This window comes from Populus trichocarpa, chromosome 7 (assembly GCF_000002775.5).
Source record: "Populus trichocarpa isolate Nisqually-1 chromosome 7, P.trichocarpa_v4.1, whole genome shotgun sequence".
Taxonomy (NCBI): domain Eukaryota; kingdom Viridiplantae; phylum Streptophyta; class Magnoliopsida; order Malpighiales; family Salicaceae; genus Populus; species Populus trichocarpa.
Window position 1 is genome coordinate 13,434,540 of NC_037291.2, and position 27,657 is coordinate 13,462,196.

Below are 27,657 nucleotides of genomic sequence, written 5' to 3' on the forward strand. Positions count from 1 at the left end.
AAAAAAAAAATATATTTATCTTAGTAATAATAATTACACCATTCATAATTTCATATGGTTTATTTTCTAGAATATTCTTAGTTTCCTATTCAAGAGACTATCCTTATCCTATCTCTGTGTCATAATGGAAATCCCCACAAAGAAATCTCCGATATATTTGTTTGGTTTTTTAATGGAACGGAATGCCCTTATGATTACTGTGGCAATTTAATTTCGTTGCATCACTCATATTGAAGATTTTGGAGGTATAGTAAAATTATGGCTATGTTTGTTTCTCGGAATTTATTTTTTGGGAAATTATTTTCCAAACTTTCCTGTGTTTATTTGCCATTAGAAAAGTTGGTCAACGGAAAATACTTTTCAGTCAAAGAAAAATTTGGCTTGGTTTTCAGGAAAGTGTTTTCCTGAAAAATTTGGGCGGAAAACATTTTCTGGAAGTTGTGAAAAATTTAAAAATGTCATATTATTTGCTGATTATATCAAATTTGGTCCTCAAACTTTTGATTGCTATATATATTTTGTTTTGAATATTTATTTTTCAATTTCATCTCTTAGAATTTAATTTTTATATTAACTTTGGTTCTCATTTTTATAATTGTTATTTGCTTTTCCCTTATCATTTTTTTATTGAAATTTTTTATCTATCAAATTTGATCATCATTCTTTTGATTATTACTTATTTTATTTGAAATAATTTATGAAATATTAATTATTACTATTTTAATTTCTTCATCTTTTATTTTTTTTAATTTTTTAGATTTGATCTCTATTATTTTGATTATTATTTATTTTATTTGAGATAATTTATGAAATTATATATTTTTTCAATTTCATTCTCATTCAACTTTTTAATTTGTAAGATTTGTTCCTCGTTATTTTAATAAACTTGAGAAAAATAAAATATTAATAAGTTATTTTCCAACTCATTTTACATGACATAACCAAACACTGGAAAATGTTTTCCAACTTAGTTTTCATTACACTATCAAACATCAGAAAATAATTTACTTTTCCGGAATTCATTTTCTCGAAACTCATTTTCCAAAAAAAAACTATTTTCCAGCAAACAAACGGGCTCTAAAACTCTTGAAACTTGCCATCTTGCTAATATTTCAAGGCCTTACAAGATTATGAACTGTAATCTCCCATCTTTTGTTAACTGGTGCTGTCCAGAATGTTACCAAATAAATAAATAAATAAATAAAAATGTTAAAACTTGGATAAATAAGGATAAATAAGTTAACGTTTAATTACTATAAAAAGCGAGGATAAGGAAGACAAATGGGATATATCTCTCTATAATTCTTATTTTAAAATTATATAAATTTACTCTAAAAATATACCAAAAATAAATTTATTTTATATCTTCATTTATGATTTTAAGACAACAACATTGGGCTTTTCTTAGGAAAAAAATTAAATTACTACAGGACTTATTACAAAGCAACAAGTCAAATATTTCATAAAATTCCACAAAATTTACTAAAGATGAGAAATTTACAAAAGGCGTTATGTTTTGAATTCTTATCATATGGAGGGGAGAAGTGAGATGATGAATTTCAACTGAAATGCCATAAACAACAACCTTATGTTTTATGCTTAAAATATTATGATTATCCATAGGACGGACCCAAAATTAGATTCAACACTCTCTTGCCTTCCTTTTCCAATATTGCTTTAAAGTTTACTTTATATAGTTTTATTCTAAACATTTGCTCGCTCTTTACCATGGGTTAAATGTTTTTTTTTCAATAATAAAAAAAAACATGTAGACTTTTTCGATGTGTTTTTTATTAAAAAAAATTTAGATATAAATCAAAAATTTTATGCACATATTTAATTAAATAAATCAAGAACCATTTATATAAATAAATTAAAAAACAATTTATTAACGATAACTAAAATAAAACTGAAACAATTAAAAAACAAATATAGATCAAGATATTTAATCTCGAAACAAGAGTCATTTACCCATTTGTGTTTAATGAATCTTTTTTTTTTATTAAAATAAGTTTTTTATTAAATCAAATAATAATAGAAACTGACACATACATAAAATTGATTGAATAAAATAAAAGAAAAAAAATACTATGCAATGTTGTACATATTAGAAATATTATCCAAAAATAAATATTTTTTATTTTTAAAAATAAAGTTCATCTATATAAAGTTAAAAAAATAGGTGAATCATAATAACCTCTTTAAAAATTACATGCATACAAAATAATTAAAAAATAATAATCGCTATTTAAAAATGTCAAAGAAGCAAAAAAAATCATAAAGAAAAGATATTAATTGAAATATAAATTAAAAATTATTAAAAAAAAAGACATAAAAAGCATTAAATTAAAACAAAAAATTCAAAATTAAAAAAATAAAGAAAGAGATTAGACGTTGTCAGACCTGATAAACCAAGTTATTTACTTAGCTCATTAGAAAAGAGCCGCACGCTGGCTTTTATTTTTTAAAAGTTGATTAATTGTTTGTCCTAAATGTTTTTGAAAAAAAAAACAGACGAAGCATTTTTAACTTGAAAAAAAATTTGGGGTTCTTGGGTTTTGGCTTGAAAACCTATTTTTCAATCCATTTTTGATCCAAAATCCTTAGAAAAAACCCTAAACTCCTTGATAAATCCACAAATGACCATAAAACAAAAAAAAAACCACACAAAACCCCGAAATCAACTTGAAATAAAAAAAAATTCTTCCGAGCTTAGATATGGTTTTTAGACAATTTTAAAGTTTAAAAACGTTTAAGTGGAACTCCTCTCACCAAATGGAATCAGCTAATGCCAAAATCGATAATTTTTGTGGCTGTAATCATTGTCAACGCTAATTTTCTCTATCTAATGTTGGAATTCAACAAGTCTCTTTATCTCCTCTTTAACCAAGGACTAAAATATAAGAAAAATGAAATTTTGGATCAAAATTGAATCTTAGACATTCAATGGGACCTAAATTATATTATTTCTAAAGATTAAGGACCAAAGTGTATTTTTGTACAAACTTTAGACACATCATCTATTTTGGGTGCCTTTTTATTTGGTCTTTTGTTTTTCAATGTTGCCTTTAATTGCCTAAATAATCATAAGCAAGTGACCTTCAACTTATGATCAAATCGCCGAAAATAAAAGTTTAATGATTAAAGTAGAAAAAGAAATATGCACAGAAAATCCAGACTAATTTGTTAATTTGTGAACAATGCAACATAATCTTTTTCTTTACAAGGAAAACACCACATGCTTTAGAGTTTTGTACTAGATACTTGACTCACACTTTGCTATGGGTCAAATATTTTTTTTCCAACAAAAAATTATATATATAGGCCTTTCTGACACGTTTTTATAGTTAAAAAAGTTCTAAGTGAAAAAAAAAAAAGTTTATGCATATATGTAATCAAATAAATCGAGAGTTGTGTGTGTTAATTGTTTTTTTTTAAATGCATAAACGATAACTAAAAATAAAATTGAAAAAATCAAGAGATATGTGTAGATCAAGATATTTTAATCTCGCAAGATAAAACATTTACCCGATTGTGTTTGCTAAATCTGTTTATTAAAAAATAATTTATTCAATTAAACAATAATAGAAATAGACATATATTAAATTTGATTGAATAAAATAAAAGGGAAAAAATATTATGCAAAACTACACATGTTAAAAATATTATATAAAAATAAATATTTTTTATTTAAAATATAAAGTTTATCTATACAAGATAAAAAAAAATCTCTTTAAAAATTAAATATATAAAAGATAACCAAAAAAATATTATAAAATTCACCGGCCCATCGCCGTGTACTACTTGAAAAGTTTTTATTTAATATGATAGGCCCATATTCTAATTATCCAAGGCTCAACATTCTAATTTATTAGATACTTCTTTTAGTTTACGTGACAATTGTTATTGCTGGCGAGTTGACCCATAAACTCACGATTCAGAATTTTTGGAATAAATTCTAATTTGAGTCAGAAAAATATTAACCTATTAAATTAAGTTTATTTAAAATTGACTACTAATCTAATTAATCTTAACAAATTTAATCGGATCAACACTAAAAATAAAATGAAGTTATTTTGATAAAAAAATTTGATTGTGACCCGAAGGTTAACCCGAAAACCCAATGACCCGTGTCGTTTTCTTCTTCCAGTGGGGCCAGGTAGGATAATTAGAACTGTCCAAAGAACAAGGGAATTTTGAAATAATGCCGAAATGCTTGTAAAGAACCACAAAATCGATCTCAACATGGCAAGCATAAAACGGTCAAGAAAACTTGAACACACATCTGCAGTGGTCTCAAATCTTTTGTATTTCCCTGTCTAATGGCGTTCTGATTTTTATTTTTTGGAATAACATTATCAGTCTTATGGCTACGCTGGATGGATCATAAACAGACATGAACCCGAAAAGGATCGGCTTATGAGCCTGTGGAAGACTGTCCATATGATTTCACTTCTTATATATGATGTATCTGGTAATATCATCAGGTTCATCCAGTGCTAAAATATTTCCATTAATTTTCTTGAACCTTATAGTAGAATCTCATAATCCCTTTGCTTTGGTTGATCATGGAAATAATTAAGAAAAGAAAGAGAAGAATGTAGTAATTAAATGTGAAAGTTCATATATATGATACAAGGAGACAAATGGAATCCACAATGCTCAAATGAAAGTAAACAAACAACACAATTCTTCACACTACTCCATAGACAAGTATAAGAACCAAGCACTCAAAAGATATCTTCGACATGACGATTAACTCGATAATCAAACTCAAAATGAAACTAGTTTCCAGCTGGTGGTGGGGAGAGGAATGGAATAGAGGGGATTGTAGTTGGGATAGGGATAGTGGGAACTGTAGTTGGGATAGGGATAGTGGGAATATTTGAGGGCATGCTTGGAAGTGGAGGCAAGGTCACCTTGGGGAGACTAGGCGTTGTTGGGAGGCTGGGAAGTGGAGGCAGAGTGGGTTTAGGCAGTGAAGGTTGTGTGGTGGGCAAAGTTGGCAAGGGGGGCTGTGCCAGTGTTGGTATAGAAGGCATTGGTGGCAATGTTGGTTTAGGCAAATTCGGCACGGCAGGTAAAGGGGGCAATTGCAGAAGATTACGAGCTGCCTCGCCGCCTGGAAAAGAGAAAGCAATGAGGAGAGCTAAGACGAAACAGTTGAAACTTGCCATCTTGGTGCTAAATTTAAGGCCTACGAATAAGCAAACAAAGAACAGTATGAGATTGTTCGTGATGAACCAGGGCTCGTAATGGGTTTATATAGATGGAGATATTGTAGGAGAGATCTCCCTGTGATCTGTGACAGATGGCTGGTTTAGTATAGAAAGAAGGACATTCATTTTGAGTTTTGTTAATGGTAGGTCACCTTCTTACCCATCTTCCATTGAAAACATTGCCATGTCTTTTTTTCTTTCTTGTTGTTATAGTTGTTGTGACTACGAGGATGTTTTTTGCTTCCCATTTTGCACTTATGCTGGCTAGTGCAGGATTCCAACTTGTATTGTTGGCCAAGCAAACCATGAGTATTTGTTTGGTAATCTAGTTTTTAGTTCGAAGGAACAGCTAACCCCTGAAACTGTTCTTTTCTTAAAAGAAAAAAAAAACATTAGACTCGTTGTTTTAGCCAATCTAATCTTTCTGCTACAGCATAATCACACACAAAATCAGTTCTGTCTTCTTTGTGGTAAGAGTAACTAACTAAACTGGTTAAGGCCAGAACAACTTGAACATTCCTAAAAAGTCCAAGTTGAGGACAGTAAAAGTAGACAAGGGGATTGTTTGTCTCTAACCTGTGTTGTTTGTTTAATTTTTAATGGGTTTAAGGTCTCTAACCATGAGCAAGAAACGTGGTATTTATGAGCACATAATGTATAGCCATGTCTCAGATTCTGCAGAAATAACGATCTGCAGATTGTGCAGAAATATTATGCAGTAATAGCTATAACTTTCTGCTGCAACTGAAACTATACTTTATGGTTATTTCCAGAACCGAGTTTGAGTTATAGCCTATAATTTTGTGTGGCGTGTTACATGAAATAGTACAAACTTCATATTACAATCCACATCCCAAAAAAATCAACAGCAATCATACCATATCACCTTAATTTTATGAAGATAATTATCAGTTTTCTGTTAATGATCAACTGAAATAATTTTATTCAGACTATCAAATATATCAATGGGTTAATTTTCTACTACCAAATAATTATGATTTTTTGTTATTAAGAGATTAGCAGTGTTAGAAAGACCTAGAGAGGAGTAGTGTAGCAATAAAATTTGGAAATAAAGTACAATCATTCATTGAAAATCACCAAGCCATTTATTTCTTTACACGAAACCTTGAAACTTCTGAAAGGGATCATTTCCTTGTTTATGAAATATAAATGGATGAACACACACACACACACACACACACACACACACACACACATATATATATATATATATATGGGGAGAAGGTAGGAAGGAGAGCATAGTGAAAACGTATCCTATTTATTTTTTTTATTCTAATTTTTTTTGTTGGGTTTTATCATCTTGTATCTCCATTTTTTTTTCTTTGAATATCTTAGTCGTCTACTCATCTTGGGATTTCTCCCTTATTAAACACACTTACTCTAATACCACAAACGCTCTATTGCATTGAACTGATATCATGTTAGAAAAAAATTAGGTGAGAAAGGTAGGAAAGAATGTTGGGATATTCCAGAACTCAAACACACACAAATTTACGTGGTTCGGCAACTTGCCTACTCCACGGAGCTACTGGTTTGTATTAATCAAGCTTAGAAACAATACAAACAACAAAACAAGGAGGAGGAGAAAATCTTCTCTACTCAACTCAAGCTCTCTCTCTCACGTTTTTCTCTCTGTGTTTTCACTCTTCTCTGCGTTCTTCACTCACCAACACTGCAGCTCTTCACTGAGCATACATATATATTAAGCTAGGAGTGAAGGGCATAAATCATGCCATGATTTATGCCCACCGTTTGCCTCCACTTGTGCTAAGTGGAGATTAGGTATTCCCACTAAGCACATAGTGGAGGTGGGACATTGCTTGTCTCCAAATAGCTAACAATCTCCCACTTGGAGACAAACAATGAAATCATCATTTATCCTTGAAGACCAACTGAAGTTTTACACAACTTCAGTTTATCAAGTGTAACTCCTTTGGTTAACATGTCAGCTGGATTCTTGCTTCCACAGACCTTTTCTAGCATCAGTTGTTCATCGTCTAGCAATTGTCGGATGAAGTGATATTTGATCTGAATATGCTTCGTCCTGGAGTGAAATGCTGGATTCTTGGCAAGGAAGATTGCACTCTGACTGTCGCTATACAAAGTACCTTTTCCATTCAACTTGCCCAATTCCTTCAGGAAACTCTGTAACCATACTATCTCTTTTGCAGATTCTGAGACTGCAACATATTCAGCTTCTGTTGTTGAAAGAGCGACAATCTTTTGCAAGGTAGAACTCCAGGAAACAGCAGTACCTCCTAGAGTATACACATATCCTGTAGTGCTCTTTCTGCTATCAACATCTCCTGCTAGATCAGCGTCTACAAAACCTTCAAGTTTCAAACCACCAGCTGTGAAACTGAGACAAGTTTTCGAGGAACCTTTTAAGTACCTCATGATCCATTTGACCGCCTCCCAATGCTGCTTTCCAGGATTGCTCATATATCGGCTTACAACTCCCACTGCATGGGCAATGTCTGGTCTGGTACAGACCATAGCATACATCAAAGAGCCGATAGCTGAGGCGTATGGAATCTTATCCATGTATCCACATTCTAGCTCAGTTTTTGGTGACTGATCTTTGCTGAGCTTGAAATGATTCCCCAGTGGTGTACTTACTGGTTTAGTATTATCCATACTAAACCTGCTGAGAACCTTCTTGACATACTCTGTTTGTGAAAGCTTTAGTACGCCTTTGTCTTTATCTCTGAAGATTCTCATGCCAAGTATTTGTTTAGCAGCTCCCAGATCCTTCATTTCAAACTGTTTTGACAACTGCTGTTTCAGCTTATCAATCTCCTCAATGCTGGATCCTGCAATCAACATATCATCTACATATAATAGTAGAATGATGTAGGAGTTGTCAAAATGTTTGACATAGCAACAATGATCAGCTTGGCATCTTGTATACCCGGAACTGCACATGAAGTTGTCAAACTTCTTGTACCATTGTCTTGGAGCTTGCTTCAAACCGTATAGGCTTTTCTGTAGCTTGCAGACTTGATTCTCCTTTCCTTGCATTGCAAACCCTTCTGGCTGTTGCATGTAAATATCTTCCTCCAAGTCACCATGAAGGAATGCTGTTTTTACATCTAACTGTTCAAGATGTAAATTTTCTGCAGCTACTATCCCCAGAACAACTCTGATTGTTGTGAGCTTCACAACTGGAGAAAATATCTCAGAGTAGTCAATGCCTTTCTTTTGTTGAAACCCTTTGACAACAAGTCTTGCCTTGAACCGTTTACTTCCGTCATGCTCAGTCTTCACTCTGTAAACCCACTTGTTTTGTAAAGCCTTCTTTCCTTCAGGCAGTGTGGTTAGCTCCCAAGTCTTGTTCTTCAGCAACGAACTCATCTCATCCTTCATGGCTAACTCCCACTTGCTTGAGTTTCCATCTTGTAAGGATTCTTCATAAGTTAGCGGTTCACCACCATCTGTCAACAAAATGTAATTCAGTAAAAGTGTGAACCGTTGCGGGGGCTTTATCGTCCTCGAAGACCTGCGAACAACTGGTTCAATTTGCTCCGCATCTTCTTGTGTAGTAGCGGGTACAGATATGCTTGAGTCTTCTTGTAAAGACTCTTGATTGTTGTTCTGCTCAGTAACATCGGGAAGGCCTTCTAATCTTATGAATTCAGATCCTTGTGGCCTTGTATCTGAATCAGCCTTATCTGTTTCTGCACTTGATCTGTCTTTGTACAGAACTTTCTCATTGAAGATCACGTTCCTGCTTCTGATAATCTTTCTATTCTGATCATCCCAGAACCGAAAGCCAAATTCTTCATCTCCATAGCCGATGAAGAAACATTTCTTGGATTTGGCATCCAACTTGTTGCGAGCATCAGAATCTATATGAACATAGGAAACACACCCAAAGACCTTTAAATGAGAGAGTTGTACCTCTTTTCCTCTCCATACTTCCTCGGGCAGTCTGAACTCCAAAGGAACTGATGGTCCACGGTTGATCAAGTAAACTGCGGTATGAACTGCGTCGGCCCAGAATGTTTGAGGTAACCCTGAATGCAACCTCATGCTTCTAGCTCGTTCATTGATGGTCCTGTTCATCCGTTCAGCAACGCCATTCTGTTGCGGTGTGCCTGGAACGGTCTTTTCCATTCTGATACCATTGACAGCACAATACTCCTTGAAACCTCCATCAATGTATTCTCCTCCATTATCAGATCTTAAGCATTTCAACTTTAGACCTGATTCAGTCTCAACCATAGCCTTCCATTTCTTGAATGTTTCAAACACATCAGATTTATTTTTCAGAAAGTAAACCCATACCTTCCTGCTGAAATCATCAATGAAAGTCACGTAATACCGAGAACCTCCAAGAGATGCTACTGGAGACGGTCCCCATAAATCTGTGTGTACCAGCTCTAGCTTTCTTGGTCTTAAAGTCCTGCCAACCTTCAAGAAACTGAGCTTTTTCTGTTTTCCAAGAACACAGCTTTCACAAATGTCTAGATCGACATTTTTTAATTCTGCCAGCTTTCCCTTCGACTGAAGTATCTTCATTCCCTTTTGACTCATATGGCCGAGTCTACAGTGCCATAGATGTGCTTGATTTTCTGCTTCAGTAGAGGCAATAATGTCTGCAAATCTTGTGGTCATATACAGGGTGCCGGTTTTCTTTCCACGAGCCAAAACCATTGCTCCCTTTGATACCTTCCACATACCTCCAGAAAAAAGGATTGAATGACCACTATCATCAAGTTGTCCGACCGAGATCAGCTTCTTCTTTAGATCAGGAACATGCCTTACATTTTGCAAGTTCCATATAGATCCATTCATTGTCTTGATTTGTACATCTCCTAAACCCACAATATCCAATGGTTGTCCATCGGCCAGATAGACTACACCGTGATCTCCAGCAATATAGTTTTGCATCATTTCATGGTGTGGTGTACAGTGAAATGAAGCACCAGAATCAAGAACCCAATCATCAACAGGACTATGCACAACAAGAATCAAAGCGTCTTGCACCTCATTTGTGGTAGCGTTTGCAGAGTCAGCTTCAGGTTTTTTCAGTTTTGTGCAATTCCTCATGAAATGACCGGGTTTGCCACAATTCCAACATTCAACCTGCTTTCTGGGTCCAAACTTGCTTTTACTTCTATATCGTGATTTTGATCTGCCTCTGGATAAGCCTCTATCATGTCTCCTCCCTCGAGTGTTGATGTTGAGAGCTGATCCTGAGCTTGAACTTTCACCCGAGTCTTTCCTTCGCACTTCTTCAGCCAAAATCAAGTCTCGAATGTCATCATACTTCAGTTTGGATTTTCCAGCTGAATTGCTCACGGCTGTCCTCATGCCTTCCCAACTGCTTGGAAGTGAAGCTAGCAAGATGAGTGCACGAATCTCATCATCAAACTCAATCTCAACAGATGATAATTGATTTGTGATGGTATTGAAGTTGTTGAGGTGTTGCGTAACGGAAGTGTTTTCGACCATCTTCAAGTTAAACAACTTTTTCATCAGGTGCACTTTATTATTTGCTGATGGCTTCTCATACATCCCAGACAAGGCTTCCATCAATCTTGCAGTGGATCTTTCTTTCGTAACATTGTGAGCAACTCTTCTTGATAAGGATAACCGGACAATGCCCAGAACTTGTCTATCAAGAAGTAGCCAATCTTCTTCTTGCATATTTTCTGGTTTACTCCCCAACAAGGGAAGATGAAGTTTCTTCCCATATAGATAATCCTCAATTTGCATTTTCCAGTATCCAAAATCTGTCCCGTCAAATTTTTCAATTCCAGCTGCTTTTATTTCATCTGCCATTTTTACTACTTCTCCGATTCGAATTTCCCAAATCTGACCTTACAGATGTGTCCGGAACAGCCGACAACCTTGGAAATGACACTGAGATCACCCCAATCGGACTTCGGATGGCTCAGATTTTAGCAATCAAAGTTTTGAATTAACGGACGGTGCAGATGCAGCCGCGTGTCAACCAGAGTACCGCCTGCGTCGCACCGGATCAAAACCTCAATAGCGGTTCTGATGAAGCCACGTGTCAGCAGATTAGGTCCTGCGTCACACCGTATCAAAACTCAGTAACGGTTATGATGAAGCCACGTGTCAGCAGATGATGGCCTGAGTCACACTGGATCAATACTCAATAGTGGTCCTGATTTAACCACGTGTCAACTGATTGGATCCTGCGTCGTACTGGATCAAAACCCCTCAACGGTTGTGATGTAGCCACGTGTCAGAATATCAGCTTCTGCGACACATCGGAACAAAACTCAGAGATGACGTGTCAGGTGACGTGGCAGGTGACGCGGACGTGGACCGTACGGCTGTGCTGACGTGGCGGGTCAGCCCGACCCGTTTTGCAGAAGCCGGGCGAAGATGGAGCGTGGCGCGCGTACGGCGCGTTGGTGCGCGTGGGCAGTCTGGGCGTCGGCGCGTGTTGGCGCGTGCGGGCATGCAGGACGTCGGTTCTTCGCCGGGTTTGCAACAGTGGATTTGTCCGGTTGTCCTCTACACGATGGTATGTTCAAAAACACGTTTGGAGAACTTTGATTTTTGAGTTTGGATCAAACACCCTCTTTGTCAAGAACAAGCTCTGATACCAGTTGTTGGGATATTCCAGAACTCAAACACACACAAATTTACGTGGTTCGGCAACTTGCCTACTCCACGGAGCTACTGGTTTGTATTAATCAAGCTTAGAAACAATACAAACAACAAAACAAGGAGGAGGAGAAAATCTTCTCTACTCAACTCAAGCTCTCTCTCTCACGTTTTTCTCTCTGTGTTTTCACTCTTCTCTGCGTTCTTCACTCACCAACACTGCAGCTCTTCACTGAGCATACATATATATTAAGCTAGGAGTGAAGGGCATAAATCATGCCATGATTTATGCCCACCGTTTGCCTCCACTTGTGCTAAGTGGAGATTAGGTATTCCCACTAAGCACATAGTGGAGGTGGGACATTGCTTGTCTCCAAATAGCTAACAAAGAAAGCATGGTAGAAACATATCATATTCATATCGTTTTACTCTTCTAAGAGGTAAATTACAACACTTTCATGACACATTTATATTAGTTTATACAGAATTTAGATATTGGATAACTAAAAGGATAGTTTTAATGTAGAATCCAAAATTAATTCTAACAATATGCAAGCCAGGATGTATAATCTAATGTGGAGATCACAACAATCCTTTAGAAATCAACACGGTAATTTCTTATCATTTCCATTAGCATCTCTCATAATTAAACAATACTTAATTAATCCAACCCAAATACATAATTAGATTTGAACCATAAGTAAACGACTATGGTATTGTGGCTAACAATTTCGTTTACAACTGAATTATTAGCAGACCAGAAGAACCCATTTCCATTTTCATATCCAAAAGTATAGCCATGAGGAGCCACAGACATGTTTGTGTTGTAAGGAGCCATCGTCGGGTTTGTGTTCAGAGGAGCCACGTTCATGTTTGTGTTGAATCCAGATCTCCATGTATCAAAAGGAAGAACCTCTTTAGTACTGGTGTTTTGTGTGTCCATATATAGGCTGAGGAGGATTCAGATTTTGAATCAGAATCTGCTCGGCTTGCCTGGCTACATCATGCTTGAGACCCTGTAAAGATGCCTTCAATTGTTCAAGCTGTGCCATGTCAAGTTCCTCGATAGGATTCTCCCACCAGTTCTGACTCTGACTGGCTTTCCCCTTTCTGTCCAACTCTTGACCTCTTTTCTTCTCCATTTTCAGGTGGTCAAGACAAAGTGAATCAGTTGCTTAGTAGGAAAATATTTTTATATTCTGATGAAAGCAGACCGATGCTACTCTGATTTCCAATAAAAATCTTTAAAATATTCAACCCAAAAAAGGGAACAATCACGAAATCTTCTGGAAATAAATTTTACAGAAACATAAACAAATAAATAAACAGAAAAGACTACATATACTTTCAAAATCCTTGTCAATTAGTACCTGAGATAGCTGCATGTTGAGTTCACAGACCCTAGCATTGCGATGAGCCTCGAATAAGTTGAAAAGCACCTAACGTTTGGGGAGTATTCCCAGAGATAAAACGTTCAGCAACCTTTTCAACAGAAGGGTGGCCGAATGAGAAGGTCTTTTTGCCAGGAGAGAACACAATGATGGCGACTTCAGCACCACAGAGAGTGGAGAGTTCAGAAGCCTTTTTAAAATGCCTGACCTATACGTTTTGAGAAGGTCACCACCCGATGGCTTTCACTATTTATCTCGACCATCTTCAACTTTTGGCGACCCTTACTACTTCTAACCATCGTGAGCTGACTTAGAAAAGAGAGACAACTATCTTTTGAATGGAATGGATGGAGAAGAAATGGCACAATTTATACAGTTTTCTAGATTTGAATCCGAGAATTAAAAATATCAAAATGCACTGCTTTCTTGGTGGATATTCTTCAGTGCTTTGCTTGAATTTAAAAGCTTTCTAGTTTTGGAGGTTTCAGAATCCCGTAGAATTAATATACATGGTATATCCAGTCGATGCCATCAATTTGTAGAACCAACCTTTCTTGGTTGCCCCATTCTCTGACTCTTTTCTGGCGAGATATATACGATGAGGAAATTTATTGGAAATATGCCATTCACAGCCTGCCTCTTGTTGCGTCCTGTGATGAGCACGTGAAATGGTAAGCCAGCAAATGGAGCATCTCGGATAATTCAAACCCTTAGTTGGACTTATTTATAAACAATCCTCTAGGAGTTGTGAGAGGTACTATGTTTTTGAACACTAAACTGGCTGCTATTGGACATTGTTTCATCTTGTATGAGTACAAAACTGAAATTGTGCGGCCGAAACCAGAAGTCTGATATAACTGGAAAGAAAAATGTTACATTATATAGTATGAAACATCCTTTTGGTTAAGTTTGCTGCCTTGATACATTTTCGTTTGATGCAGGCGGAAGCTACGTAGGAAAATAACAACATGAATTCACAAGAAAAAAGAGACTTAGAATATTTAATGAGTGAAGAGAGTTGTGTATCTAAATCTTGAATTCACAATTTTATTCTCAAAATTAAAATTTATAGTGGGTGGTTGACTTCTTATAATATTTATAAGAACTTTCAATAGATAAAAAACCCTATTTGTACTATAAAACAACTAGAAATCCATAAACATAAAGTAGATAAACACAAATTCCGAATCAAAACATAAAATTCAAAACAAGAAAAAATAATAAAAACTACTATATTAGGAGCATCAGTGCTCAAAACATGATTTTGAAATATCTGACGGTCTATTTAGTAACATAATAATGCTTTAGGGAAAATTGCTTGTAAAATCACAAGTAAAATTTTGAGTTTGATCTAACGGTTGGATCTCTTGTTATTGCAGTTCTAAGGAGCTAACTAGTTCTGACTATTTCAGATTTTTTTTGAATCTAAATCTGTTTTATTAATCCATAAAATAGCATTTGCTAGACTATTGACATTGTCTATCTAGGCCAGATCTCCGTTTGATAATGTCATATTATTACCTGAATTCTCACAACTAACCGAGTTTACAAGATATTTTGGGATGAAAATAGAAAAGTCTAAATAATGGAACCTGCTGTGTATTTTTCACTATACTGCAATAAAATTTTGTTTGAAAGACTAATATTTTTTCCTGTACTAAATCGGTTAATTCATAGTAATTAGATCATACACATTATGCTTCAGAATGATATTAATTCCTATACAAGAGACTATCCTCATCCAGATCTGTTTGCCATAAAGTTTCAGAGTTTATGAAATGGAAATCCACAGCAAGAAATCTCTGGGGTGCCTGGCTGGTGGAAATTCAAATTCATTTCGACAAACTAAAATCGAAAAAACATAATACAATGATCATATATCTCAAAGTACAAGCATAAATACGAACTGCCATCCAAAAACAGTATAAACAAACATAAACAGAACTGAAACAAATGATAAACACCCCTGTAATGCTCTAAAGACACAAGAAAGGAAGAATTCTGCGACCCGATGGCATGAAACTACTCTTGTATTTGCTATATCCAATCAAAGCCATGCTAATGGTACATGTAATTAAGCTTTCACACCGAGGAACAAAGTGAAGAAAATCAAGGCTTAGTTGTAGCTGGTGGTGGGGAGAAGAACGGAATAGAGGGAATTGCAGTAGGGATTGGAATTGTTGGGATTGAAGGCATGCTTGGAAGTGGAGGCAAGGTGACCGTGGGGACAGCAGGCATTGTTGGAAGTACCGGCAGGCTAGGAAGTGGAGGCAAAGCGGGCTTAGGCAGGGAAGGTTGAGTGGTTGGCAAGGTTGGCAATGTGGGCTGTGGCAGAGTAGGTATGGAAGGCAATGGTGGCAATGTTGGTTTAGGCAAATTGGGCAGTTGCAGAAGATTACGAGCTGCTTCGCCAGCCGAAAATGACAATGCAATGAAGAGAACCAAGATAAAACAATTGAGACTTGCCATGCTGCTAATGATTCAAGGCCTAGCAAGATATATAGAGTTGTAGGAAATCTTGTGTGCCATTCCAGGACTCCTCTTTGGGGTTTATATAGATGGAGATGAAGAGGGGAAATCTATATCTCTGGCATGGTTGGTATAGTTGAGAATACAGGAGACTGGTTTTGAGTTTTGTTCTTGTTAGTTCACCTTCTTATCTATGCCATTGAAAATACTATATCATATGCTATCGATCGTTGTTGACTTGCTATGTTTTTCTTCAGTTTTTTCCCCACTTGGGATTCAAAAACTTTAAATTCTTCCATTGCCCCTCTTTTTCAAGGTGGATAGGTACTGTCATCGGTTGTTGACCAGAAATCAGCGTAAATATTTGTATGATTTTGTTGCCCACAGTGTCGGTAAATAAAAAAGAGCGTAGATCGATGGAGTTCAGAGAGACTACTTGTAACCCTTGAAAGTGTAAAAAAACACAAGACTACTTACTAGAGTCAACATTTTAGCAAATGAAGACCTCGTGCAAGAGAATCAAGAACAAAGTTGAATTAACCATCTAGGTGGTAGCCCAGTGGTAAGAACTTGGGATCAAGAAGTTTGCTTCCTCTGTGGTCTCAGGTTCGAGCCCTGTGGTTGCTTATAGATGGCCACTGGAGGCTTACATGGTCGTTAATTTCAGGGCCCGTGGGATTAGTCGAGGTGCGCGCAAGCTGACCCGAACACCCACGTTAAACTAAAAAAATAAAGAAAGAACAAAGTTGAATGTCACAAGTCACGAACTAAGCTGGCCAAGGCTAGACTAGAACAACTTGAGTATTCGTAACTGTGGCCAAGCTCAAGGCCTGGAAGCACAATTTTGAAGTGAATTCCATATTCCATATACAATGCATTTTTCTTTTTTATACAAAAAAATTAAATTATTATAATAGTCGCATGTTTTGAATTCTTACCCTAAGGAGGGGACAAGTCATTTGGTGATTTTCGAAATGCCATGAACAACAACCTCGTGTTGCGTACAAGAGTTGTACCCTGCATTATCGTATTAATCAAGAATTAAAAACCAATTGTATTGCCTTTTTCTCCCTTTTTTGGGGTTATGTCAAATCACGGTTTTATTTTTTTTTTATTTTCTTGATGATATTGATATATCAGATTAACTAACTAAATCATGGATTAACTCATTATATCAATCGGATTTGATGTGGACACTGCCTTTCCCTGTTAAAATCAAAACCTAGCCCAACTTAGCACCGAATCATGGATTTCCTGAATTAACTCACTGGGCAGAGGAAGAGCGGGTTTAATTTGTAAGCGTAGAACACACTGGGCCTATATCAAGTATTAACGTTGTACTCAATTAATCTCTTGCTAGATATCAACAGTTTTCCCAGTCTATTGCAGCGGTCTGGTATTTTTCTTTTTTCCTTTTATATGTTTTCGAATAATTGATAGGGGCTCATGAGTCATGAAGTGAATGATGAACATGAAAGGAAGACTAACCATGGATTTGGTAATGCCACTAGATTTTTGAAACTAAAATAATTTGGCTAACATTATCGAAAAGATCAAGAATCTTTTATATATACCACCAAATAAATATGATTAATTAACTGTGGAGCAACACCATAAACATGAAAGAAAGCAAATTTATTTACTTAAAATCGGCAATGATATAGGTATATGTAATACAAGGAAACAAATAGGTACAGATAAAAAAAAATAAGAAGGGAAACAACAGTGCAAAAAAATGAAGACCACCATTAACAAACACAATTCCTCAGAATACGCCATCGATAACAACGCACTGAAAATATATGAGCTTCTGACATGAAAGCTTAATAATCGAACTGAATATGAACGAGAACATGGTCTAGTTTCCAGCTGGTGGTGGGGAGAGGAATGGAATAGAGGGAATTGTAGTTGGGATAGGGATAGTGGGAATATTTGAGGGCATGCTTGGAAGTGGAGGCAAGGTCACCTTGGGGAGACTGGGCATTGTTGGCAGGCTGGGAAGTGGAGGCAGAGTGGGTTTAGGCAGTGAAGGTTGTGTGGTGGGCAAAGTTGGCAAGGGGGGCTGTGGCAGTGTTGGCATAGAAGGCATTGGTGGCAACGTTGGTTTAGGCAAATTCGGCACGGAAGGTAAAGGGGGCAATTGCAGAAGATGACGAGCTGCCTCGCCGCCTGGAAAAGAGAAAGCAATGAGGAGAGCTAAGATGAAACAGTTGAAACTTGCCATCTTGGTGCTAAATTTAAGGCCTACGAATAAGCAAACAAAGAACAGTATGAGATTCTTCGTGATGAACCAGGGCTCGTAATGGGTTTATATAGATGGAGATACAGTAGGAGAGATCTCCCTGTGATTTGAGACAGATGGTTGGTTTAGTATAGAAAGCAGGACAATCATTTTGAGTTTTGTTAATGGTAGGTCACCTTCTTATCCATCTTCCATTGAAAACAATACCATTTCTTCGTTTTCTTGTTGCTGTGATTGAGACTATTATGATTTTTCTCCCTCTCCATTTTTCCTGAAATTAGATGGAGCAGGACTCAAACTTGCATTTGGTGACCAATCAAACTATTGAGCTAAGTTAATTAGTTGTATATAGTTATCAGACTGGCTTGAGATCTGACTTTTAATTTTGTAAAATTAATATTTTATCATTTTGAACATTGCTTTCTTTTTTTGTCATATCAAACTTTTATTTTTTTTATAAAAAAAAATTGTCATTTGATTTGATGTTACAATATCATCTTCTTTTTCGTTTACATTTCTCTCAATTTGCATTATCTCTCATTTGCTTAGTTTTTAGGGATATCCGAGATGAATTAGATTAAGAACGGGGACTGGATTTGACAAGGAAAAATACACGAGCCACTTTTAGATTTTGATATGGGAAAATTCAGTTCAATTCCTCAAATTTCAGATTTTTTTATCATTCTGTCGCTATTATTTTGGAAATTCAAGTTACAATATCAAATTTTATTTTTTTTACATTTTAGTTATTGAATGTTGAGAAAGAAGAGAAAATGTTGTCAAAAATTTTAAAAGAAAAAGGAAATTATTAAATAATCAAAAACTGTCTAGCAAATGACAGGTCGCCTAGGCAATTTGTAGCATGGTTATTAAAAAAAATGGAGCAGACGACTCCTGATAAAAAAAAAAAAAAAATGTTAGGTAGCTAGGCATGCCCAAGCTTTTTTTGTGGACTTAGCCTATCCGATTCATCAGCACCTAACGTTTTTTTTTTCTTTGCATTAAGCTTTTTCTATTTAAATATTAATTAATTTCCTATGTCTGGTGTTTTGGTTAAGCTTCGTTTTATGGTAATGAATTTATGAGGGGTGCGCATCGTTAAAACATTTTAAATTGGATAAAAAATCCAACCAAATTGAACGAAAGACCAAATTAATTAGTTCAGTTCAATTCATTTCATTTTTATTAAAACCAAATAAGTTCAAATGATCCAAACAATAAAAAAAAAATGTTAGAAAATAATATAAATTATATTTTAAAACTTTACCTAACAGCTTAAGTTATTGGATTGAAATAATTTTTTGACATGGATATTAGAGACTTGATGATCAAGTAGTTACGTGTTTAAATTTCACCATCCTTATTTATTTGATAAAAATTAAGCATAAGTTAAAGTGAGTTTATGTAAGTTTCAAACCCAAATGACTTTCACTTGATAGGGTGTGTTAGAAAATAATACAAATCATATCTTGAAGCCTCACCTAACAGCTTAAACTATTAGATTGAGATGATTATTTGACAAGGAGTTTTTTCTTCAAAATTTTTATTTTTTCAGTTTAATTATATATAGTCAGGTTTTTTTTTGCTTCAGTGTTTTTTTGCTTCTAATTCAGTTATTTTGTTCTTCCCTAACGGTTATATTGTTAATCTCTTGTTGTTTTTTCTTTTTTTCTTTCCTTCTTGGTACCAACATTTTTTGTTCGAGATGATGTTAAAGCTTAAAATTAAGCTGTCACATAGGCCTTAACAGCAAATCTAATTTGTCTATCATCTTCGATGGACCTTGAAATTAACTTAATTAATTGAGACAAGAAAATAGATCAAGAAATTCTCTGCTGCCAAATATATACATGATGATTCATTATTGTTCAAATCTACGAGCCTTTGGAATGAAAAATTAAAAGAAAACTAAGAACAAAGTAATCAAATTAATGTCTAAACCGTTATATGATACAATGACAATAAAAATAGGAACCAACAATGCTAAAATACATGAAGTAAACCAGAAACAAACAAATGATTTTCTCACAGGACGCTTGATAAACCAGCATAACCTCTACAACGAGTCACATGGCTTGGTTTCCAGGTGGTGGGGAGAGGAAGGGGATAGGAATTATAGTAGGGATAGTGGGGATTGAAGGCATATGGCCTGGCAGTGGCGGCAGAGCGCGCTTAGGCAAAGAAGGTTGAGTTGTTGGCAAGGTTGGCAATGTGGGCTGCGGCAGTGTTGGTATGGAAGGCAATGGTGGTATTGCAGGTTTGGGTCTGTGGTTGCGATTATTTTTTAAAGTGATTTTTATTTTGAAATATATTAAAATAATTTTTTTAAAAAAAAAAATTATTTTTAAGATGAATATATAAAAACCATCTAAATAATAAAAAAATTAATTTTTTTAAAAACACGGGTTAGCCCGCGTTTCCAAACAATAAATTCAAGAATGAAGGTAGAGATGGAAATTGCAGGAGATTACGAGCTGCTTGGCCTCCTGAAACTAGCAAAGCAATGAAGAGAGTTAAGATGAAAAAACAGTTGAATCCTGCCATATTATTAAACTTCAAGGGCTTAGAAGACAATGATCTAGACAAATATGCAAGCTAATTAAGAATTTTATGAGATTGTTGTTGTGACAAATCAGGGCTAGTGTTGTGTTGGGTAAGTAGGAGAGATCTAACCTGTAATGTGGGGTTGGTGTAGTTCAGAAAACAGGACGGACACTTAGAGCTTTGTTACTGTTAGAGTTAGTTCAACTTCTTATGCATCTTCCATTGATGGACCAGATGTTCGTGGAAATTGTTGTTGACCAATTATATCTGTTCTCTCTCTCCCTTCCTCTGTGTTTGTTTCCCGGGGTGAAGGGTTTGCAAGCTCAAAGCCTAATTTGTCCTTTTTCTTGAGCGAAAAACAAAAAATCAAACATGGTTTCATCCTATTTGAGAAAAAAAAAAATACTATTATCTAAGTAAGGAGAAGTTTAACCTGTAATGTCGGGCTTACAACACAAGGAGGAGTTTTCAAGTTGAAAAGTTCAAAGAAACTAAGTGATGGAAACTTTGGAAAGAAAATAGTTCAAAACTATAAAATCTCGAACAATAAAGAAACTAGTACTATTTATTTGATAAATTGGAAATTCCATAAACAAAACATTCAATGGAAAAACTAGTAGCTAATCACTAGCAAAATCCTACACCTAACAAAATCTTATTTGGACAGAAAAAGAAATTATATCATCTCCAAGCATAATAGTGTGTCCACCAGAAGGCAAAACACTGTAGGCGTTGAAGTCTACAACCTGTAAACTCTTGCTAGCATTGAACTCAAATTTCACCTTCTCACTGCCTCCAGCGGGAACAAATACCCTCTTGAAACCGATAACTTGCTTGATGTAGGTGGCGTCAATTCCTTCTGGTGGCTTTGCATAGACAATGACCACTTCACTCCCATCTTTAGCGCCTGCGTTCAGGACTTCAACTTCAAATTCAAACTGATCATTATACTGAGAATCATCAACTCGAATTGCAGGACAAGAAGGCTTGAACGAGTCATTCTTGTATCCCAAATCATGACAGTATTGATACTTATCCAATTTGATGTCGAGTGATCTTATCGTAGATGTCAACTTATAAGTGAATTGAGTATAACTCAGTCCATGTCCAAATGGATAAACAGTAGATCCATTAAAGAACTTGTAAGTACGACCTGGGTAGCCTAGGCTATCAATTGGTCTCAAAGGCATAGACGTCATTGGGAGCATATCCACGTAATCAGCTTCATGCCATGTGAGTGGTAATCTTCCTCCTGCGTTCATGTATCATATCATCTTTCTTTGTTGTATAAAAAAGATACACAGACATGATCATTTTCATGAATATTCAAGAAATCTAATCTGAAAAACACTAATTACCTGGATTATATTTGCCAAAAATAACATCTGCGATAGCATTTCCTCCCTCTTCTCCAGGGTATCCAACCCACAAAATAGATTTGATATCTCCATTACTCTTGGCAAAAGAGATATCCACACCTCCAGCAGACATGAGTACAAGAACAACCGGACCATTAGAAACACTAGCAACTTGATTGATAAGTTGAGTTTGGTAGCCTGGAAGGAGAAGGTCATCCCTATCAAGACTTTCAGCCTCGATAGACAAATCTATGCCAGCTAAAATAATGGTGGCATCGGCTTTCTTTGCAGATTCCATTGCTGGGAATATAAAGCTCTCATCCTTGCATGCAATATCACTGCATCCCATTTGATAATCCACTTTCGCATATTTTGATAACCCTTCAATAGGAGTAATGATTTGGCATGGAATACCTACAACAAGATAGATGAACAAAGCTATATTAGAGCAAAAATGTGCATAATAAACTATAAATTTATATTGTCTTTAAAATTAATATATATGTAAATATAATTTTTTGTTTAAAATTAACTACCAGCATAGTTTCCAATCATAGCTGAGGTAGCATTAGAATGAGGTCCAATCACGGCTAAGGTTTTAACTTTTTCAATGCTCAAAGGTAGACTATCATTTTCATTTTTTAGAAGAACAGCCCCCTCCCTTGCAGCTTCGGTTGCTAACTCAATATTTTCCTTCGAGCACACATCATTCTTGCCAAAAGAGTTGTATTGGGGGATTCCATCAAAAAACCCTAATCTCATTAGAACCACATAAAGGAAATTCAGGGACTTGTCTATGTCTGCCTCCCTGACTTTTCCTTGTCTAACTGCAGCTTCAACATTCTCCGTGTAGTAAGCTCCACAATCCAAATCCAAACCTAAAAATAATAATATTATTATTAATTTGATAGTGCAAACATTTATATTCAAAATCTGATAATCCACAAACATTAATTATCCTCGCCTGCTTTAAGAGCTTGTGCAACTGCATCCTCTTTGGTATCACCAAGCCATTTATGATTTTCAACCATTACTTGTAAGGAATCACAATCAGAAACTATGTATCTGCCAAATCAATAATATTAAAATATATAATTAAATGATTAAATATTTATTTAAACACTTGAGGTAAGAGCTAAAGGTTGAACTTAAGAGAGAAACCAGTGTGGCTATTTAATTTGTATGTATAGCTAGTATCAAAGGGTACAAGATGCTTGCAATTCTTAATAATCAGTATTGGCAGAATATATATATATAATTTACATTCAAATGACAAGAAAAAAATAAATAAAAGAAAATACAATGATATTGGATTTTAAAGTTGTACCCGTGTAGATCCCAATCTCCTCTAATAGTTTGATTTAAAAGCTTCGGATCAGCACAAGTAGGTATGCCATTAACACGATTGTAAGAACACATAACACTGCTAACATCACCATCCTTGACACACATTTGAAAAGGTCGAAGGAATGTCTCCACCATATCTTGTTCTGACACCTTCAGAACACAAAAGGAGAGAAAAAGTTCACTTGCAATATTTTTGTACGAGAAAAAACCTTAAAATAAGTGTTGCAAGGTTAAGAATAGTAACTCTAGCATCAAAAGTGTAACGTTCAACTCCTTTCCAATTATCAACATCATAAGCAGCATAGTGCTTGCAACATGAGGATACTTTGAGGGGTCTAGAATTAGGATCCGTGTAATTCTCTGATCCCTCAACATCTTGTAAGCCTCTCACATAATTAACAGCATATCTGCCAACAAGGTAAGGATCTTCTCCTGGTGTCTCCATGGCTCTTCCCCATCGAGGATCCCTCACTACATTAATATTTGGACTCCAATAAGTTAATCCAGCCCGACCTAGATTATACATAGCTCTTGCTTCTGTTGAAACGGCCTACAAAGAATAACAAAATGGATTAAAAATATAAAAGGCTGACATAAAAAAACTAACAGAACCAAATGGATTAAGCAACTGGTTAATCAAGCGTTTTCAAGGAGATTGGAACTACAAAAAGAGTCTAACAATGATAATTTCTCTATAAGAAAGTAATACTGTAAACGTAAAAATCACAGGATGATGAGTTTTTTTCCCATTTAATTAATAGGATTGTTTAAAGGAAAAATTAAGTTAAGCTTAGCATATTTAATTACCTGCCCAATAGCTTTCCATAGTGACTCGTTGAATGCTGCTGCAGTGGTTATCACCGTAGGGAAACTTGTTGAACCAGGAATCAAATCATCAAAGAAGGTTCCTGGACCGACATTTGACACTCCATGGAGAGCCTCTGACCACCACTGATATTCAGCAAGCCCTAACCTAGGCACCCCATAAGCTTTGTTTCCAAGTTGCAGAACTTTTTCATTCAAGGTCATTTGATTGACTAAATCCATTGCCCTAACTTCATAAGACAATGAAGTGTCACAAAATGCAAAGTTTGAGACATCTAAACCCAAACTAGCATATCTGGCGGGGTCACAAACAAAGGTAAAGTTTGAGCCAGTAGGGGTAGCATCATCATGATCCAAAGTAGAAGATGATAGGATTCTATGATTAACTCTAGCACCAGTAGAAAGAACAAAGCAAGCACAAAGAAAAATAAACGAACAAAGGATTTTCGCCATTTTTCTTTTAACTGATCAGTGCATGTGAAAAAGACTTGGTTATTTATAAAGAAATCTAATTAAGATGACAACAAACTCATCAAAAGATAGATATTTAAGTGATGTGATTACATTAGAAATCTTAATCTACAGAATAAAATCGTAATCCGGTGGTTTTGATTCGGATTAAGATTTAATATTTGTGTTGTTTAGATTCGATATATTATTAATTAAATCAGTCATATTTATCCATATGAGATTCTATTTTTTTTTATTTTTTTGATGAAAGATCTTACTAAGATTCTTTCAAGAAGGAGAAAACGGAAGAAGAATGGACATACATAATTAGCCAACTCCAATATTCAAGTATCTTCAACATGGAAATTTGATCTCTCGACTTGCTATTAACCATAGCTTAATTACCTTGTATTTCTTATAATTTGACAAAAACATTATTTACAACTTGGTCCCTTTATGTGCTTAAAGATAAAAATGGTCCCTTTATGTGAGAATAGTTTTTAAGGGCACATTAAGTTAAACAACTAAAAGGTGATCAAAACAATATGTCTGATCTCTTCATCTTATGGCCCCTCTTATTTCTTCATCCTGTTTCAGTTTCCTCACTAACCCTTTTTCTCCTGAAAACAAAATAATGTGTTAAACTTAGCTCGGCTCAACCCTACAACCTAAGATCTCACTCAAGTTGGGTTTTGTGTTGAATTAAATTGAGAGTTAACTCGTTTTAACCAGTTTGATCTAACAGAACAATTTATAATCCGATCAACAAATCAAGATTCAAGTGATATTTATTTTGACTTTAAAAAGAAAATTCAAAATAATATGTTTTAAATATTTTTAAATAAATTTTTGAAACGATGTTATCTTGTATTTACCGTTTCTTGTATAGAGTTTTATAACTTTACTTAAGAATGAGACGAAGGAGAATTATAATATTCAAAATTTGTCAAAAAAAATAAGAAGAAGAAGAAGAAAATATATAAAAAGGAAAACTAGAATAAAACTTGAAAAAAAAAGGAAGAAGAAAAAGGGTGCATCGAGCGAGGGCCAGGTAGTCAGCGTAAGGAACAGGCTCACATGCGGGATCATTACACGGCTTGGCAAGACCAACCCAAGTGTCATCGTAAAAGGATAGTGCTTTACAAACCAAAAATAAATTCTTAGAAGAATAATCCTGAAACATTAACGAAAAAAATAACAAAAACCAATACACACAGGATCATAGATTAGATAGAATTTATCGTCGAAGCTTATATTAAAATCATGATTCCTGTGCTTTCTTTGTTCTTTTTTGTTGCATATAATTAATTTAGCCCTCCATCTCATGTATTTTTATTTTTAACCTTGTTTGCTTCTTCTTTTTTTCTCACTTGTTGTTTTAATATATTCCTTCGGCTTATATAGTAATCAATTTGCATATCATTTTCTTCATAAAAGAAAGAAAAAACTCGACCAACAACGGGCAATATTGTTTAATTTTCAGAAGAGGAGGAATGGCAATTTGCAAGGATATATGTAACATTAAAATAGTAGAAAAGGGACTGCAGAAAACACAAATTTTAGTACAACAAACTCTCAACAGCGTAAAATAATATGTGTGTAATACAATAACAAACACTCAGACGAAAGTCCTATCCACATATTAAAGTTATTTCACGACACATGTGTCTAATACATAGAAATATGAAATGGTATGGCCATTTAAGGACTAGTAGTAGACTGAGGTGGCTTGATATCCTTGGGAAGAGCTGGTATGGTAGGTAATGTGGTCTTTGGAAGCTCAGGGAAATGGGGGAAAGATGGTAATTCAGGCATTTTGGGAACTTCAGGTTTTGGCAGCTCAGGGAGTTCAGGTTTCGGTATTGTTGGAAGTTCAACCTTAGGCAACGGTGGCATCTCAGGCAATTCAGGCTTGGGGAGCTCAGGAACCATAGGCAATGTTGTCTCCAAAATCCTGCGCGCTTCTGTCCTGCATGTGTTGTCCACCATTGACAAAGTGATCAGCAAGAGTGGTGAAAGAAATGTCAAGAAACGAAGAGAAGCCATGATTTTGGAGATGGAAATCAGGAGGACTTGGATCAAAAGTAATTAAATAGAGTCGTATACTAATTGCAAAGTGTGCAAGCTTCTCCAATCACTTTGGTGTACTGATTTCACTTTGAATTGGGGTTTTATAGATGTGGGATGTGGAGGATAGGGCAGTTTCAAGGGAGATAATTAATTTGGTGGGAAAGCTTGAGTCGTCTTGGTAGCTCAACTTCTGGGACGTCGAGAATAGGGCAGTTTCAAGGGAGATAATTAATTTGGTGGGAAAGCTTGAGTCGTCTTGGTAGCTCAACTTCTGGGACGTCGAGAATAGGGCATTTTCAAGAGGGATTTTGTACAGGTGAGTCTTGGTAGCTCACCTATACAAGTCTTGGTTGATCATCGTATATATGATGCATTATCCGTTTAAAGTTACTCCGATTTTGCGATTTCAAATTTTCTTGTTGGGTGCAGCCAAATTAAGAAGCACTAGACACGTCTTGCTAGATTTTATGAATGGTGAAATTAAATTATAATGAGACAAGGATAGTATGATAAAAAATCAATTGAAATAAATTATAAAATTTAATTATTAATTAATTTAATATTAAATAAAGAAATTAAAAAAAATTGAATCAACCGAGTTAACATGTCAAACTCGTGACACGAGTCATGAGACTAAGATAATCATATAGAAAGTAAACCACGATATTAAATTATGACCTTTAATTTATAATAAATCAAATATTAAAGGATAAAATTAGAGAAAAAAACATAGATTTCAAAAACAAAAAAAGTAAAAAAAAATATTATTGTTATGAACAGTATTTTATGAGGTGGTGCATAGTAAAGCACCATCATTTTTAGTCTTGTTAACTAGTTAAGTGACCTGCGCTCCGTTGTGGGTCAGATATTTTAATTTCTTATAAATAAAATTGTATATACATGTTTTTTCAACGCATTTCTGCAGTTTAAAAGATTTTAGTGCAAATCAAAAAGTTATGTATACATGTAATCAAATAAATCAAGAACTATGTGTGCTGATAAATAAATAAAAAGACATTAACAATACCTAAAAATAAAATTTGAAAAATTGAGAGACGGGTATAGATCAAGAATTTAATCTCGCAAGACGGGATATTTACCCGTTATGTTTGCTAAATTTTGGTTATTACAATATT

At 35.1% G+C, this 27,657-nt stretch overlaps 3 protein-coding genes and 1 pseudogene across 4 annotated transcripts; all 4 read right to left on the minus strand.

Annotated features, from left to right (window-relative positions):
• Positions 1–4,601: 4,601 nt before the first annotated feature.
• LOC7485040 (protein PELPK1) lies at positions 4,602–17,985 on the minus strand. 2 transcript variants are annotated; one of them, XM_002309836.4, is made up of 2 exons: positions 17,813–17,985; positions 4,602–5,080 (listed from the first exon to the last, which is right to left on the minus strand). In XM_002309836.4, the coding sequence occupies exons 1-2, from the start codon at positions 17,907–17,909 to the stop codon at positions 4,785–4,787; spliced, it is 393 nt and encodes a 130-aa protein (XP_002309872.2). In that variant the 5' UTR covers positions 17,910–17,985; the 3' UTR covers positions 4,602–4,784. The 2 variants fall into 2 exon arrangements, with proteins under 2 accessions (XP_002309872.2, XP_052310732.1); XM_052454772.1 differs by having other exon boundaries at positions 4,602–4,914; positions 17,647–17,983.
• On the minus strand, positions 12,553–13,515 carry LOC18100895 (agamous-like MADS-box protein AGL62; annotated as a pseudogene).
• Positions 17,986–21,018: 3,033 nt separating the features above from the next.
• LOC7485036 (beta-xylosidase/alpha-L-arabinofuranosidase 1) lies at positions 21,019–24,510 on the minus strand. Its single transcript, XM_024604870.2, has 7 exons — positions 23,984–24,510; positions 23,421–23,726; positions 23,157–23,326; positions 22,794–22,894; positions 22,366–22,707; positions 21,830–22,243; positions 21,019–21,723 (listed from the first exon to the last, which is right to left on the minus strand). Exons 1-7 carry the CDS (start codon positions 24,452–24,454, stop codon positions 21,116–21,118), a joined length of 2,412 nt encoding a protein of 803 aa, XP_024460638.2. The 5' UTR covers positions 24,455–24,510; the 3' UTR covers positions 21,019–21,115.
• Positions 24,511–26,152: 1,642 nt separating this feature from the next.
• Positions 26,153–26,497, minus strand: LOC18100893 (protein PELPK1). Its single transcript, XM_006380289.3, has one exon. It carries the CDS (start codon positions 26,495–26,497, stop codon positions 26,153–26,155), a length of 345 nt encoding a protein of 114 aa, XP_006380351.3.
• Positions 26,498–27,657: the final 1,160 nt, after the last annotated feature.

Bases quoted from the DNA above. Each gene is read 5' to 3' on its own strand.
- LOC7485040 (XM_002309836.4), bottom strand. From the start codon at position 17,909: ATGGCAAGTTTCAACTGTTTCATCTTAGCTCTCCTCATTGCTTTCTCT. The intron at 5,081-17,812 runs CTTCCGTGCCGA...TGCCCCCTTTAC, and splicing joins TCTGCAATTGCCCCCTTTAC to CTGCCGTGCCGAATTTGCCT.
- LOC7485036 (XM_024604870.2), bottom strand. From the start codon at position 24,454: ATGGCGAAAATCCTTTGTTCGTTTATTTTTCTTTGTGCTTGCTTTGTT. The intron at 23,327-23,420 runs GTTACTATTCTT...TGTGTTCTGAAG, and splicing joins GTTACACTTTTGATGCTAGA to GTGTCAGAACAAGATATGGT. The intron at 22,708-22,793 runs GCGAGGATAATT...TATTATTTTTAG, and splicing joins TGCACAAGCTCTTAAAGCAG to GTTTGGATTTGGATTGTGGA.
- LOC18100893 (XM_006380289.3), bottom strand. From the start codon at position 26,497: ATGGCTTCTCTTCGTTTCTTGACATTTCTTTCACCACTCTTGCTGATC.